Source organism: Ascaphus truei, chromosome 4, assembly GCF_040206685.1.
Source record: "Ascaphus truei isolate aAscTru1 chromosome 4, aAscTru1.hap1, whole genome shotgun sequence".
Taxonomy (NCBI): Eukaryota; Metazoa; Chordata; class Amphibia; order Anura; family Ascaphidae; genus Ascaphus; species Ascaphus truei.
The window spans coordinates 408,199,550-408,215,190 of record NC_134486.1 but is presented as its reverse complement, the minus strand read 5'-3'; the positions used below and the strand labels follow the sequence as shown (position 1 = coordinate 408,215,190).

General features: G+C 47.7%; 1 protein-coding gene across 2 annotated transcripts in view; it reads left to right on the top strand.

Moving 5' to 3' along the window:
• SCARA3 (scavenger receptor class A member 3) overlaps nt 1–15,641 on the top strand; it is a 106,584-nt gene that overhangs the window by 24,969 nt on the left and 65,974 nt on the right. The window contains exon 1 of one of the 2 annotated variants that reach the window (XM_075598725.1): nt 5,391–5,412. The exons of the other annotated variant lie outside the window; for it this stretch is intronic. Within the exon in view, the coding sequence (XP_075454840.1) occupies nt 5,406–5,412 (7 nt within the window). The 5' untranslated portion in view covers nt 5,391–5,405. Of the gene's footprint in view, nt 1–5,390; nt 5,413–15,641 lie in introns of those variants that run through there. 2 annotated transcript variants of the gene reach the window in all.

Sequence of the window (15,641 nt, the reverse complement as noted above, 5' to 3'; positions counted from 1 at the left end):
GCAAGCTTCCCAGCAGGCCTAACCACCCACCCTGGGGCAACTACCCCCTTCATCCACCCCCTGTAGCCCCAGAAAACTGGGTACTCAAGTTCAACCCCTTCATTGCCTTAGCGGCTAGCTGCTAAGGTAATGAAGCTGTTTATATTTTAATACTCGTGTACAGGTGCAGGGGTTCTCCAGAGCTTAACGCACTGATTTCAGGTCCGGGTACCTCCTGCTTCCCGACTTACAGGCCCCAGTGTGGGTTTAAATCTCCAGTGTCACGTGACCGGGACATTTAAATAAAGCGATAGGAGAAGAACTAGGGCGCTCCAATGTAAATAAGTACAGAGACAATCAATAGAATAAAATAAATTAGGAACAGAAAATAATAAATAAAGCCAGAAATACAAAACTGCAGCTCAACCCACGGAGGCTCGTCCCACATAGGTAGAAAAAAGGGGAGCGCAAAATGAGACAAAGATAAGTAATAGGCAAAACAATGCCAGTCTTGAGTCAGGGAAGGGGAGTGGGAATCAGTGTAAGGTACACATGGGAGGACACCACATAACCCCAACGCCGTGGCAGAGGACTCGGACGTCCAATATAAATAATAAATAAAAGGTTGTGGACTCACAATACCTGACGAAGTATCGCGAGATACGAAACGCGTCATTCGGGTAACGTGCACTTTCCTGTCACCTGCCAGCCACTGAAGCAGCTCTGCCCGATCGATCCTCCAGCTCTGCACACCGGACGCGGTGCACAGAGGAGTGCTAGGGAGCAGCAGACGCAGCCAGAGGCTGACAGATGAACCAGCGTTATTACTTTTATGTGTCTTTTATTGTACTTAATAAATGGTTGTATTTTAATTGGAACCTTTGGATATCCCTTCATTTGCACGGGCTCCTGTTCCACTATACTTACCACGAGGGTCCACCCATCCATTAGGACGGGACTGCGTGACCCATTGCAAAGATACAATTTGAGGAGCAGACTCACATAGGGCCGTGTGAGTCCACAACCTTTTATTTCTTTATTTCTTTATATTGGACGTCCGAGTCCTCTGTCACGGCGTTGCGGTTATGTGGTGTCCTCCCATGTGTACCTTACACTGATTCCTACTCCCCTTCCCTGACTCAAGACTGGCATTGTTTTGCCTATTACTTATCTTTGTCTCATTTTGTGCTCTACTTTTTTCTACCCGGGACATTTAAATGCATAGGAGATACTGGCACCCCATACCGGGGCCTGTAACTAGGGAAGCAGGGCATTCCCGGACCTGAAATTAATGCGGTTCAGCTCCGGAGACCCCCCGCTCCCATACACTATTATTAAAATGTAAATAAAAGCAGTGTGATCGCCTGTGAGAGCTGTGCAGGGAGAGGCGGCTCTCTCTGTGCAGGGAGATCGCCTGTGAGAGCTGTACAGGGAGATGCGGCTTCTCTCTGTGCAGAGAGATCGCCTGTGAGAGCTGTGCAGGGAGATGCTGTGCAGGGATGTGCTGAATATTAGGACATCACAATATATAACAAATGCAATTTGTTATATATTGTGATGTCCTAATATTCAGCACAGTTGTTTTTAACCTCTCAAATCACTCCATTCATGGAGTGAGTTTTAGTGTCACACAGTTCATTTTGTTAAACAGTCAAGGGAGCTCTGTGTTGCTCGTTTTTGATATGAATTTTCATTTCCTTTGAATGTATGATGTGGAAAGTATTTATGTTTGCAGCTTTCCATTGCACTGTGTGTGTTTAGAATGCCCATTCTGTTCTCTGCCCCTGCTTGTACACCATCGGTTCCAGCAGCCAATTGTTAAGCAAAAGTATAAACAAAACGAAAGCTTTTCATTGGTGGCTCAGCCGTCATGTCATAGGGGAGTTGAAGTTTCTGTGTCTCCGTGTGATTCCTGCTTACTTGAGTGATAACAACTGTGTCCAATAGAATAATTGCTTAGCGTCCCTGTCAGAGGGGGCGGGATGATTGTCATAGGTAGAGAGTGCCGATACGTCATCAGAGGAGGCGGGAACGGGGGGTATTTAAATTCTAAGTGTCTTGTACATCCTATACTCTTTGACAAAGGCCCTTGGCGGCTGAAACGCGTCAGAGTTTGTCTGTTGCTGTCTTTTTATGTGCCATTAAACGTTTTGTACCCAGTATACTGCTATTTTGGTCCCACAAATTTTTTCAAAGGCTGCTGCACCGCCATTCAAGAAATCTCTGTGCAGGGAGATTGCCTGTGAGAGCTGTGCAGGGAGATGCGGCTTCTCTCTGTGAAGGGAGATCACCTGTGAGAGCTGTGCAGGGAGAGGCGACTCTCTCTGTGCAGGGAGATCGCCTGTGAGAGCTGTGCAGGGAGAGGCGACTCTCTCTGTGCAGGGAGATCGCCTGTGAGAGCTGTGCAGGGAGAGGCGACTCTCTCTGTGCAGGGAGATCGCCTGTGAGAGCTGTGCAGGGAGAGGCGACTCTCTCTGTGCAGGGAGATCGCCTGTGAGAGCTGTGCAGGGAGAGGCGACTCTCTCTGTGCAGGGAGATCGCCTGTGAGAGCTGTGCAGGGAGAGGCAACTCTCTCTGTGTAGGGAGATCGCCTGTGAGAGCTGTGCAGGGAGAGGCGGCTCTCTCTGTGCACGGAGATCGCCTGTGAGAGCTGTGCAGGGAGAGGCAACTCTCTCTGTGCAGGGAGATCGCCTGTGAGAGCTGTGCAGGGAGAGGCGGCTCTCTGTGCAGGGAGATCGCCTGTGAGAGCTGTGCAGGGAGAGGCGGCTCTCTCTGTGCAGGGAGATCGCCTCTGAGAGCTGTGCAGGGAGAGTCGGCTCTCTCTGTGCAGGGAGGTCGCCTGTGAGAGCTGTGCAGGGAGAGGTGGATCTCTCTGTGCAGGGAGGTCGCCTGTGAGCGCTGTGCAGGGAGAGGTGGCTCTCTCTGTGCAGGGAGGTCGCCTGTGAGAGCTGTGCAGGGAGAGGTGGCTCTCTCTGTGCAGGGAGGTCGCCTGTGAGAGCTGTGCAGGGAGAGGTGGCTCTCTGTGCAGCTCTCTCTGTGCAGCTCGTACAGACTGAGGGCAGATCGTACGTGGAGAACTTTGAGAGAGGCTGAGATCTCATCGCTGCTGTCCCAAGCGGTATTGCCATTTTCCTGCCTCACGGTTTGTGACTTGTGGAAATGGTTTCAGATTCTTTCTGAATAACATGATAACGCAAATCTCAAACAGTTCGGTGGGAACATGCCAAACCATTTGAGATGGCAGCAAAGTTACTAGAATAGGCCCCTATGTGTTTATGGGGAATGCATTAGGTGTGTATGTGTAAAATGTGTGGCATGTGTATACTATGTGATTGGTTGTTTGGTTTGGTTTGTCTCGGCGACGTTTTGAGATGACAATGTGATATCACGTGACCCTGCGGGTCATTTGACGCCAGATACATGGTAAAGAGGGGGGCGCGAGCAGGGGGGGAGTGCAGACAGGGGGCGCAGGGGGGAAAGTTTGCGCACCCTGGTCTACATCACGGGTGCGCAAAGTTTTTTTTGCTGCGCCCCCCTGTGTGCCGGCCCCAGCACTCACGCCCCCCCCCCCCCTCTCCACTGACCCGGTGTCAAATGGCGCCGAGGATCACACCATGTCTCCCCGCAGCATCATTTGACGTGCATTACCACGACGACGCGTCACGTCACATTTGACGCTGCGTTGTCATGGCGACGTGACCAGAAGCCAGCTGAATCCCGGTAAGTTGAAGTTGCAGAGGCCTCGTGCGGTCCCATGGCATTTAATTTAAATGCCTCGGGGAAGAGCGCAAGGCCTCTGCAACTGCCGCATCCCCCCCCCCCCCCCAGAAAAATACTGCGCCCCCCAGTTTGCGCACCCCTGGTCTACATCATAAAACTCATCAGGAAAGTCTAGAGACGCCGCATGTCCAGCTTGGTGGAGCAGAAGGAAGAGGGAAGATATGATTGAAACTTTGTAATATATCAACGGTTTCAATAATGTGCAGAAGGGGAATCATATTTCAGAGAAAGAGAAGAGTTAGAACATGAGGTCACGCTCTAAAGCCAGAGGGGGCAGCCCAGGGGAAATGTGAGGAAATAGTACTACGTGCTGATGGATTCATGAAATAGCATCCACACGTAAGGGGTAATTGCTAATACAGTGAGGGAATTCAGAAATGCTACATATTAAAGACAGGCGCGGATCAAACAAAGCCTGAGGTTTTACCAAAGATAGTTTGGGCAGATTGGGCTAAGTGGTTCTGACTATGTGTTTACATTTCTAGTAGGCCCTAGCTCATCATCTAAACAAAGAATATCTACATAATGAGTGTGACGGTAGGGGGTAGATGTGACTGCTTTTAATAAAGGTCAAGCCCACCATTACCCCTACCTGTCAGTAATACATTTGTATTGGCTGTATATGTAGCAGAAAGGAGGGTCCGATGCGCACTCTCATCCAGTTTAATAGAAAAAAAACAGAAGGAAACACAGATATTATAATACTGTTTCGAATAAATAAATGTAGAAGATATGATGATTTTACTCACATTTTATGAGAGGTAATACAGGCATTTCGGGTTGTTTCAAAGTAACCAACTTATAAGGTGTGATGCATCTTCACTGGAAGGGCAGGATATTCCCGGCAAAGGAAAGGAGAGGACACAGGGATAATGTAATGTAAAACAATAATAAAAAATAGCAAACACTTACAAGTAGGCAAGCTAACGTAGTCAGTCAGACCCTCAGGGTCAGGTAGTACAGTCCTGGAGAAACCCTTATTCTTCGTGCACCTTCGTGGTGGCCATCCACATAAAGGCATTTGGTGTAAGGGTACAAATGTCCTGGGTGATCCTTCACACTTCCTCTGGTTCAGCAAGCAATGCTCAGTCTCTGTAGTGTGGTCCAACGCGTTTCGTCAAACGTGACTTCTTCAAGGGGCATTTTTTCACGTATATATGTGTGTGCATTGTAAAGCCTGGTTCCAGCACTGCAGGGACCAGGGGTTAACTTTGTGTTCAGGAGAAATGTTGCAAAGTTTCATGTGACCTTTCAATGTAACTGTTTTCATGTTTCTCTTTTAATGTTGCCTGTTAAACCCACTAATGAGGGGCTGGGTCATAATGAAGGCACGTGGCCTTATCCCTCCATTAATGTTTTCCCTGAGGTATAAAGTTGAGAAGGGAGGCCCTGTGAGTTCTATGGCTAAGAGAATTCCAGCCAGAGTTCCAGGTGGAATTTCAGCCAGAGCTGGTTCCAGCCGGTCCCAGCCTGAGCCAGCCAGTTCCAGCCAGTCAGTGGCAGTTACAGGTCTCAGAGTTCTGAGCACCTGAGTGTCAGTCTGTTGGGGTCTCTGAAGCGGTGATTACTTCACACTGCATTGGAGCAGAATGGGGAAAACTTCCTAACGGGGTCCCCGCACCTAGGTCTATAGGGTTCTCCCAGTTATGCCAGGTGGGAGCGTATGTGTTTTATGTACAGACCGTTGTGGATACCTCACTCTGTTGTCCTGTCTGGCGAATTGATCCCTGGTGTGATAGTCCTGGTCTCCTGTGGCAATGAGCATGTGATTTGGTCATTGGCCGGTATTAAAAAATACAGTCTGGATCAGGGGTGGCCAACTCCAGTCCTCAAAGGTCACCAACAGGTCAGGTTTAAAAGATATGCCTGCTTCAGCACAGGTGGCTCAATCAGTGGCTCAATGACTGAGCCACGGCTTGAGCCACCTGTGCTGAAGCAGTGATATCCATAAAACCTGACCTGTTGGTGACACTTGAGTACTGGAGTTGGCCACCCCTGATATAGATATATTTTGAAACCTTATAATTGATTGGCTGGCCTTGCCAGCCAATCAGTGAATACAGCATCTAGTTGGTCGTTTAGAACCAACCAGAAAAGAGGTTCAAAACAAATAGATAACAAAAAACAGTATTTAAGTGCATCTGTAACTGAAAATAAAGTGCACTAAAGGAGGATGTGGAGTTTAAAAGAAAAACCATGGAGGGATACCGACCGAGCAGAGCACCCCGCTTAAGGCCCACTGGGAAATGAACGCAGCTTCCCGCCCAGTGGCCACAGCGTGGGTGTACTCTGCTCGGATACGGGAGCGCACCAGCACCCGGAATAAGACCTGGCAGGTAAGAGATACCTCCCCAGCCAAACGCTGCTTCCTGGACTTATAAATAGCCAGTTTGGCTAATGCCAGGAGCAGGTTAACGAGGAGCTCCCTGCCCCCCTGATATAGAGGGGGGCAATGTGCAATAAATAATGTCATGCAACATTTTGTAACAGAGGTCATTGCGGTTGTTGGACAAGCAGCTGTCTGTACAAAAACCTCAGGGTACTTTTAAAGATAAATTGCCCTTACTGAATTTGAACTTTACATTGTGTTGGTCATCGTATGTGACTTTTGTGGCTCTTACTATATATTCTGAAGAATTTACATTTACAAAACTGTATATATACATATACATATATTTACTGGTTGCAAGTGGGTATAACCAACCAGTCTAACATTTACTTTTAAAGTTAACATTGATTTTTTATTTCCTGAAGAAAAGTAAAGATTTATGGCATAGCACATCATGGGGGCGCCAGCAATCTACAAGTTTAATTCATGCCGTTAAAAATGAAACATAACATTTCACAAAAAATAGGTTTAAATTACTCACTATGCCTGAACATGGTCTCTCAGATGTTCCAAACCGTATACGTACCACTTGCCAAGAATCCATTATGCTAACGACATGAAATGTGAAGTCAATGTAAATGAATTGGAATGCTCTGCTTGGGCTCTTCTTGGGAGAGGGACGTTTTTAGGCTGGATGTGCTCATAACAAGAATCATCGCCTGAGGAAAAAAAGGTGCCCCAGCTCATTAAAGGGGCTGTAACCCCTATATCTCCCAAGGTATATATCAAGCAGGGAAAACTGCACGACCCCATTATTACCAATAGGGGTATTCCTTGCTAGAATCTTTTATTGGAAGTTGCCCTGAAATGGGATGGGGCACCCATTGATCCCTTGGGGTCTATTAATTAAACTCTTTTATTGGCATTTTTCCCTCCAGCAAAAAACCTTTATGACCTACAGTACCACAAGGTGGGGCATGTGAATGTGATATTGAATTACTGTAGGTGATTTTTAAGACGATTAGCCTTGTTGAATGTCAAAAATGCTAAATTGTCACACCAAATTGCCTTGTGTTTTCAATCTAAGTGACATTGTTAATAACATTAGATATATGTGAGTCATTGGAGATGCTCTCTTCCACCTCCCAGAAGATGTTAGACCATTAGTCTGGTTTTTTACTTTTATGTTTGAAAAAATTACATGTAACAAAAGCATTTCCAAAATAACAAATAGTGAACCACTCTACAGTCCACCACACTGACCCCACCACTCTGAAATGACTGAGACTCCCGATTAAAATATAATAGCTTGGGATGGATGCTCCGAGCCAATTTTTTGTCCTTTAGTTTGACTTTGCTAGCAGCAGGGACACAAAATTCATTTCAGCATGTTTGAGGCTTAGAACGCCTACAGAAATACTTTGAACCCCTGAAAATGCTGCAAAACAACCAAAAAGCAAACTCACTCGCAAGGGTTTTTCAAGAGGCGCCAAGACACGGCTAAACTCTCCCAATATGGTGCCTCACTACATGCAGGCTCTATGTCTAAGGCCTAGGACATAGTAAAATCAGCGTCGCTGAGGCGGGCTGAGCCGCGATGAACAGATGCACAAAGCCCCTGCATCTGCAATCAGCGCGGCTATAGTTTCTCGCTCTGCATGCGTGCTGATGCGTGCGGAGGCTGAGAAAATCAGAAGAGACAGGCAAGTTTGAAATGTTGTCGCTTGGGGGAGCGGAGGAGCGGTCACGTGACCGCTCCCATCCAATGGGGCTGCAGCCGGCATTTTACCTACTGTGTCGGTGAGATAGCAGAGCCACGAGACCAGACAGAGTAGAGGCAGCACAGAGGTGTGTGTGTATGTGTCGTTGTGTGTGTGTGTCACTGTGTGTGTGTCACTGTGTGTGTGATTTATGTATGTGTGTGTGTGTATGTGTTGAATATATTTCTCAAAGTTGCACAATGTTAATAAATAATTTATTCTCACAACATGTCTTTTTTTAATTTTTAAAATATATAATATACACACACACATATAAACACACACAGGTTCCCCAGTGACACACAAACACACAGACCACTTCAAAGTGACACACACAGTTACCCAATGACACACACACACTGACAGCTACCAAGTGACACACACACACACACAGTGATACCCGCCTCCCAAGCGCGCTTGCTGTCTCCTCTGCCAGGACAGCAAAAAGCTCCTGTTAGAGCGAGCGGCAGCAAGCAACAGCGAGCAGCAGCACCAAATTCTTTACTATGTCCCAGGCCTAACACAGTGCCATTTCTCTAGATGTACAGTAAATCGATCTATTGTATACGCAAATATAAAAGTATGTTTCAGCCTGAGCTCAAAAAATCTCAATGCGAAATTAATCATAACATTATTTCCTTGAGCAAGAGAACAGAAACCTTGGAAAACAAGCTCAATGTGGTGATAGTCGCCAAAATCATAATGCTTCAGGAGATGTTGTTAAGAGACAAAGTTGAACATCCAGGAAGATCTGGATAACTGATCCCATGAAAATATGAGAATACGATGGGTTCCTGAAATAGTTGATCAATTAGTTGTACACTTACAAGGGCTCTTTCAAATTCTCTTACAATACTATAGGCCAAGCCTGAACAGCTGATACCCAACTGTGATACTATAAGTGCAAGATACAGAGCCTCAGAGCCTCAGAGGCCCCAGGGGACAATTGTTCCCTCCCATTACTACAAGATAAAGGAGACCATCATGGCAGCCATTAGACACTACTGCCCCTAAAGATGGATGGTGGTCTAAAATGCAAATGCAAAGTTTTGCGGATCTCTCTCCAGCAACCTCGAGGAAGAGGAGAGTGCTAAAAATGACACCGGACAGCAACTAACTCAGTACAGGTAAACCCCGTTATAACGCGGTCCTCGGGGTCCACCCCGAGACCACCGCGTTAGTAACGGGGTCGCGGAAAAAAAATGGCCGCCGCTTTAGCGCATATTCACCCCGCGGTGAAGGAGATGGGAGCGGGGATGCCCCTCCGGTCCCGGCTTCCCCTTCACCGCGTGACAGGAGATGGGAGGGGGGATGCCCCTCCGGTCCGGGCTTCACCTTCTCCCCACCGTTGTACCCGCTGCCTGCGCAGGAGGAGGGGGGGGGGAGCGGGTGCTGGTGTGTGTAAGTGTGTGAGAGTGTGTGAGTGTGTGTAAGTGTCTGTGAGTGTGTGTAAGTGTCTGTGAGTGTGTGTAAGTGTGTGTAAGTGTGTGTGAGTGTGCGTAAGTGTGTGTCAGTGTGTACCCTTACCATCTCCTTTCCCTGTGCTGCAGGTCGCTGGTCCCCTACCTGGTCAACCCCTCTGTGTGGAGTCGGATCCTGGGGTTGTAAGTAATTGCAGGCTCCAATTAGGGACAAATAAACTGGGGCCAGCAACAGACCGGCGTATTATGGTCCTTTCCCCGCGGGGTCTCTCGGTACTTGTAGTTCAGGCTCCACTACGTTTACAACCTGTGTGTGTGTGTGTGTGCAGTGTGCAGTGTGTGTCAGTGTGAGCAGTGTGTGTGCAGTGTGTGTCAGTGTGAGCAGTTTGTGCAGTGTGGGCAATGAGCAGTGTGTGTGCAGTGTGCAGTGTGTGCAGTGTGAGCAATGAGCAGTGTGTCAGTGTGTGCTGTGTGAGCGATGAGCAGTGTGTGTGCAGTGAGTGTGTGCAGTGTGTGCAGTGTGTGCAGTGTGTGCAGTGTGTGCAGTGTGTGCAGTGTGCAAACAAAAAATGTAATTTTTTTTTTAAACGGAAGCCACGGGAAAACCGCGTTATAACCGAATCGCGGTATAGTGAGGCGCGTTATAACGGGGTTTACCTGTATTTAGTCTGTCTCTACCCATTCCTCCTCTCCCACGTAAATCGATCTCCATTTTTTTTATAGGCCTAAAGCCAACTGCATTTGTCAGCCAACTATCTTCAAGCTCTAGTTATCCGATGTCCTCATGAGTCTCCTGTGGTAACCTGACTCCAGATCTCAGACCGTTACCCTTTCTTTGCATACAGTATTTACCAATTAATTTCTATATCTGTGGTTTCTTCACTTATCTTGATTTGTGTTTTATACATTTGTACTTTAAAACAATATCCTTTTGGTTAATAATATCAACCCATTGGAGTTTTAGATTAGGGTCTACATTCCAGCCCTTACACCGACTGGGTTTAACGCATTACCCCAAATTGTTATGTTTATACCCCTCTCGATTATATCCTTATTTTTCTATTGCCCAGTAGTATCAGTCTTGACATATATGCTTATTCTTGTCCTAATACAATACTTGTGTTATTATTTTCTTTATCCTTTATCAAGTTAACCTTCAATGTTTAATAAAATATATAAATAAACAACCATGTGAAACATATTGTAAAGGAAATAACCTTACGAAAAGAAATGAATCTATGTGTAATAGATTGTGTACAGAAGGCCAGGTCATGTACTGGCCAGAGGTTTCTACGAGAAAGAGAAAAAAACACACACTAAGGGGTTTATTCAATATACTGTGATAGTGCCAATTTGTTGCTGCCTCATGGAATGTCCCATTGACTTGAATGAATTAAGCTCCTATGTAAATTAAGATGCAAAACTACAGTAGGGCGAGTTGTATTGATGCAGTTCACTTAAAATCTGATCAGTTATCACATGGCCCTAAATTAATATTGGGAGAGTTTTATGACTATTACTTCAAACTCCATGATGGCGGAAAAAAAACTTGTCACCTCCATTCATCTAAAAGTTGTAGATCATGTCAATTGGCAAATTAATTTCAATATTGGCTTGATGACATCCAAAGCACTACATGGTCAGAGTCCCAGCTATCCGAAAGAGCTTCTAGTTCCCTACACTACCATTCGCTCTCTTCGATCTGCAGATGAAGGACTCCTAACAGTTCCCAGAATCTCCTTAACTTCCTTTGGTGCCCGAGCTTTTACCCACTCTTTGGAACAAACTGCCTCATACAGTTCAACAGGCCCCCTCTCTGGGAATGTATAAAAACAGGGTCAAGACCTACCTGTTTACCTAAGCATTTAATTAATCAACCACAATCTGTCTGGCATTTAATAGCTACACTACCATCCCATCCTGTATTGTACTGTATCTTTCCTTGTGTGTGGTCCTCTTTATAACCTTAAATGTTTTCTTCTTTTTTTTCTTTTTGTAACTGTGAAGTGCTTTGAGTCCCATTGGGAGAAAAGTGATATATAAATACAGTGTAGCCCTGGTAAGAAATTGGGCTATAGTTCTTTCCTCCTCCTGGTATAAGCCCTGGTAAGGGCAGGCTGCCAGGAGTTATCATGTGTTTCCCCCACTTCAAGCACTGCCCTGAATGGTGGAGGTAGGTCATCTGACCCTGTGTCAAAGCAAGAGACACAGGGGAGGGGCCTGCTGAAATCATAAAGAGCAGTGCACTTCCTATTTAGTCAGTTCAGTGTGTGAGTTTAGAGTGTGACACTGGCTGGTCCAGTGTGACTGTGTTAGTGTACAGTTGGAGAAGGAGAGAAGCAGCCACTGAGTAGAGCTGCTAGAACTACAGTGTAGTGAGGTGGACCAATGCCTCTCACCCTGCTTAGGGGGTGATGGAAGAGCTAACCCCACCCTGGGTGCCCTTGGCCCAGGGTGGTGGCAGGGGACGATACCATCCTGAAGGAGAGCAGTCTAGGGGGATCAGACAACCTGTACCTGACTGCTAAGACTGCTGCTGTTGTTGCTGATATTGCTGCTGTGAATAAAGAGCTGCTGCTGCTATTTAAAGATATCTACCGTGTGAGACTGGAATCTCTCCTCCATGTGTGGGAATACTCTCTATAAGGATTCCACCCCGCATTCCTGGGGCTTACTAGAGATGGAGGCGCTGCACCACTAGAAGAGAACGAAGGCATTCACCCCAGAAACCTGTTCCTGCTATCCCCCATACCATCGCGGGAGACTCAGGCCCTCCTGTTGCCAGCAGGTATGCACCACACTAAGTCATGTAGCCAGACCCTAGTACAGAGTAGGGGGGCCAATCTGCGATTGCCCCGGGGTCCATGGGCTACAGTTGGAGGCACTGCTGAGATAGCTAAGATAGCTGAGATAAACAGGACAGGTTTTCAGCGAAGCAGAACTGGAAGTGTTAGGTACACCTTCAGAGCAAGTGCTACAGAAAGAAGGGCATGTTTGCATACTAGGGTAGTCAGGAGAGCATGGACTCTCGCACAGTACACCCCGGGTGCCCTAAGAGGGTGCTGTAAATTTGGGTAACATGGCTATAGCTGTCCTAGTCCCTTGAGGCAGATAGTGTGAGACAACTTGGGGGGTTAGCCTGTTAACTTGTCCAGGGACCATGGCCCAGGGTCTGCACTATGTGTGGGCAAAAGTAGGAGACGCCCGTACTTAGGAGATGCCTAGTACCCTAGCCAGTACCTAGAGAACACTCCACAGAGTGCTTGTGGTGAACCGTCAGCGAGTGCGGTGTACTAAGAAAGAACCGGTACAGAGCGATTGAGCAGAAAATAATTATCCCCAAAAGCTCATCTATTTTGTATGACGATGTTGCCCCTGAGGAGCCACAGTTCTGGGTACTCCCAGGCAAGGCTGGGAACCGGAAGCTGACAAAGTTAAGTAGGTCAGACAGAGCCATAGTGGCAAGGTACCGGCAATCTCATGGCTATGAGTTCCCATATGTGCCAGAGCCCATTATGCAGGAAATAGAGGAGCAGAGAGATACCTGGCTCTGAGAAGCAGTCCTTGAGTACCTCAGAACCAAGTTTGGTAGAGCCGCTTATTTGAGGGAGCAGAAAATTTGTGATGTGATAAGAGCTTGGAGTACAGGCCGGAATATTTACATGCACAGTGTCGTGTACAGACCGGAGTATGGGTCTGTACAACCATTTTATGTAAAGGTTGTGGATCACAATGGGCGGGAAGTAAGAAAGCCTGATCCCCGCCATTATTATTAGTTCGGGTTCTCCATGTTGGGAGGTACCCAATGTTATTGATTCGCCATCCGGGTGTGACAGTCTGAAGTGTACGCACTAATCAATTGTGTTTGTAATCCACAGATTGTTCGCCTGCAGGATGGCACAGCAAATTAGGTCCATGTGGGGACCATTGGATTCCACCTGAGGGAGAGTGTAGCCCTGGTAAGAAATTGGGCTACACTACCGACACACTTTATTGAAGTGTGGTCGGTACCGCAAGCCGGGAAATCTCCCGGCTTGCTAGTGGCCGCCCCTCGGCGTGCCGCGCGTCATAGACGCGCGGTCACGCGTCATCGGGAGCGTGCGCCCCCTGCACGCGTGTCCAGGGGCTCCCCGAGGGAGCCCTGGTGTCCCGCGATCGCGGGACAGCGGCAGGGGGTTCCGGGGGACCCGGCGGACCCGGCAGCGGTAGGGAGAGCGCCCCGATCGGAGGGCGCTCTTCCGCTGCTTCGGCGTGCGCCCGTCACACTCGGGCGCGCGCCAGGCTACTGCTGCGGCACAGAACGGGCAAATGCTCGAATAAACTGTGCCGCAGCAGTATACTGCTGCGGCCGAGTTTATTCGAGCATTTGCCCGTTCTCGGCCGCAGCAGTAACCTGGCGCACTCCAGAGTGTGCCGGGCGCGCGCCGAAGGCATGGAGGAGCGCCCTCCGATCGGGGCTTTCTCCCTCCCGCTGCCGGGTCCGCCGGGTCCCCCGGAACCCCCTGCCGCCGTCCCCCACATCGCGGGACACCAGGGCTCCCTCGGGGAGCCCTGGACGCGCGTGCAGGGGGCGCGGTCACCCATCGCACGCCGAGGGAGTGCGGCTAACATGCCGGGGCATCCGCAGGCTTGCGGAGCTAGCCGCACTCAAATAAAATGTGCCGCCTCTGTAGTTCTTTCCTCCTCCTGGTATAAGCCCTGGTAAGGGCAGACTGCCAGGAGTTATCATGGGTTTCCCCCACTTCAAGCACTGCCCTGAATGGTGGAGGTAGGTCACCTGACCCTGTGTCAAGGCAAGAGACACAGGGGAGGGGCCTGCTGAAATCATAAAGAGCAGTGCACTTCCTATTTAGTCAGTTCAGTGTGTGAGTTTAGAGTGTGACACTGGCTGGTCCAGTGTGACCGTGTTAGTGTACAGTTGGAAAAGGAGAGAGGCAGCCTCTGAGTAGAGCTGCTAGAACTACTGTGTAGTGAGGTGGACCAATGCCTCTCACCCTGCTTAGGGGGTGAGGGAAGAGCTAGCCCCACCCTGGGTGCCCTTGGCCCAGGGTGGTGGCAGAGGAAGATACCATCCTGAAGGAGAGCAGTCTAGAGGAATCAGACAACCTTTACCTGACTGCTGAGACTGCTGCTCTTGTTGCTGATATTGCTGCTGTGAATAAAGAGCTGTTGCTGCTATTTAAAGATATCTACCGTGTGAGACTGGAATCTCTCCTCCCTGTGTGGGAATACTCTCTATAAGGATTCCACCCCGCATTCCTGGGGCTTACTAGAGATGGAGGCGCTGCACCACTAGAAGAGAACGAAGGCATTCACCCCAGAAACCTGTTCCTGCTATCCCCCATACCATCACGGGAGACTCAGGCCCTCCTGTTGCCAGCAGGTATGCACCACACTGAGTCATGTAGCCAGACCCTAGTACAGAGTAGGGGGGCCAATCTGCGTTTGCCCTGGGGTCCATGGGCTACAACAGTTATTATTATTCTCAATTCCTTAAAGATCACAAATTATCTAAAATAAGCAAGTTCTCTGTAAAGGAATTAAACAAACCAGTCACTATTGAAGAGGTATCAGAAGCTATTCAAGTCTTAAAATGGGTACTGTAATCTTAATTTTGAAAACAATGTTCTGTAAGATTTGAATCCCCTATCTTGTTTTTATTGTAATGATTTATTTCAGGGTACGACCCTCCCAATGAGATTCTACAAGCTAATATGGTAGTCATCCATAAAATCCACGGAGAAGACCCTACAAATTACAGGCCGATATCATTAATGAATACTGACATTTAGATTTTTGTTAAAATATTAAAACAATAGATTAAATCCACTCCCACAGGGGCTGATAACCCCTTTGCAGTTCAGCCTTAGCCTTTACAAACAAGTTGTAGACAACACAAGATCAACAATATCATTCATAAAGCCATAACTTCTAAAATTCCTTCAATCATCTAGAATTAAGTAGAAATAGCCGTGTTTGTCCAGTTGCGATAGTGCAGAGTAAATGAGTACTTCTGTATTAGGTGATACCTTTTTAATTTGGACTAACAATTGATATTACAAGACAAGCTTTCGAGTGTTCTCCTCTCCTCCTCAGGTCAGCTACACTGATTTACACAATATTCCATGAGTTTACCAGTATTATAAAAAACAAGATAATAATCGAAGGTGGATGGTATAGAGGAGGAATTGTTGAGGGGATGGTAAATAAAACGCAAAATGATAATACTCTTTGACACTACTGAAACACATGTACCCCCACCCTCTGGGAGATACTGCTTCAGTTACAAGGTGTTGTGGTGCGGTGTACCTGTGAGGGTCCAGGAGAGCTGAGCTGTCTGCGGTGGGATGGAGACCAGGATCGGCTTTTGAT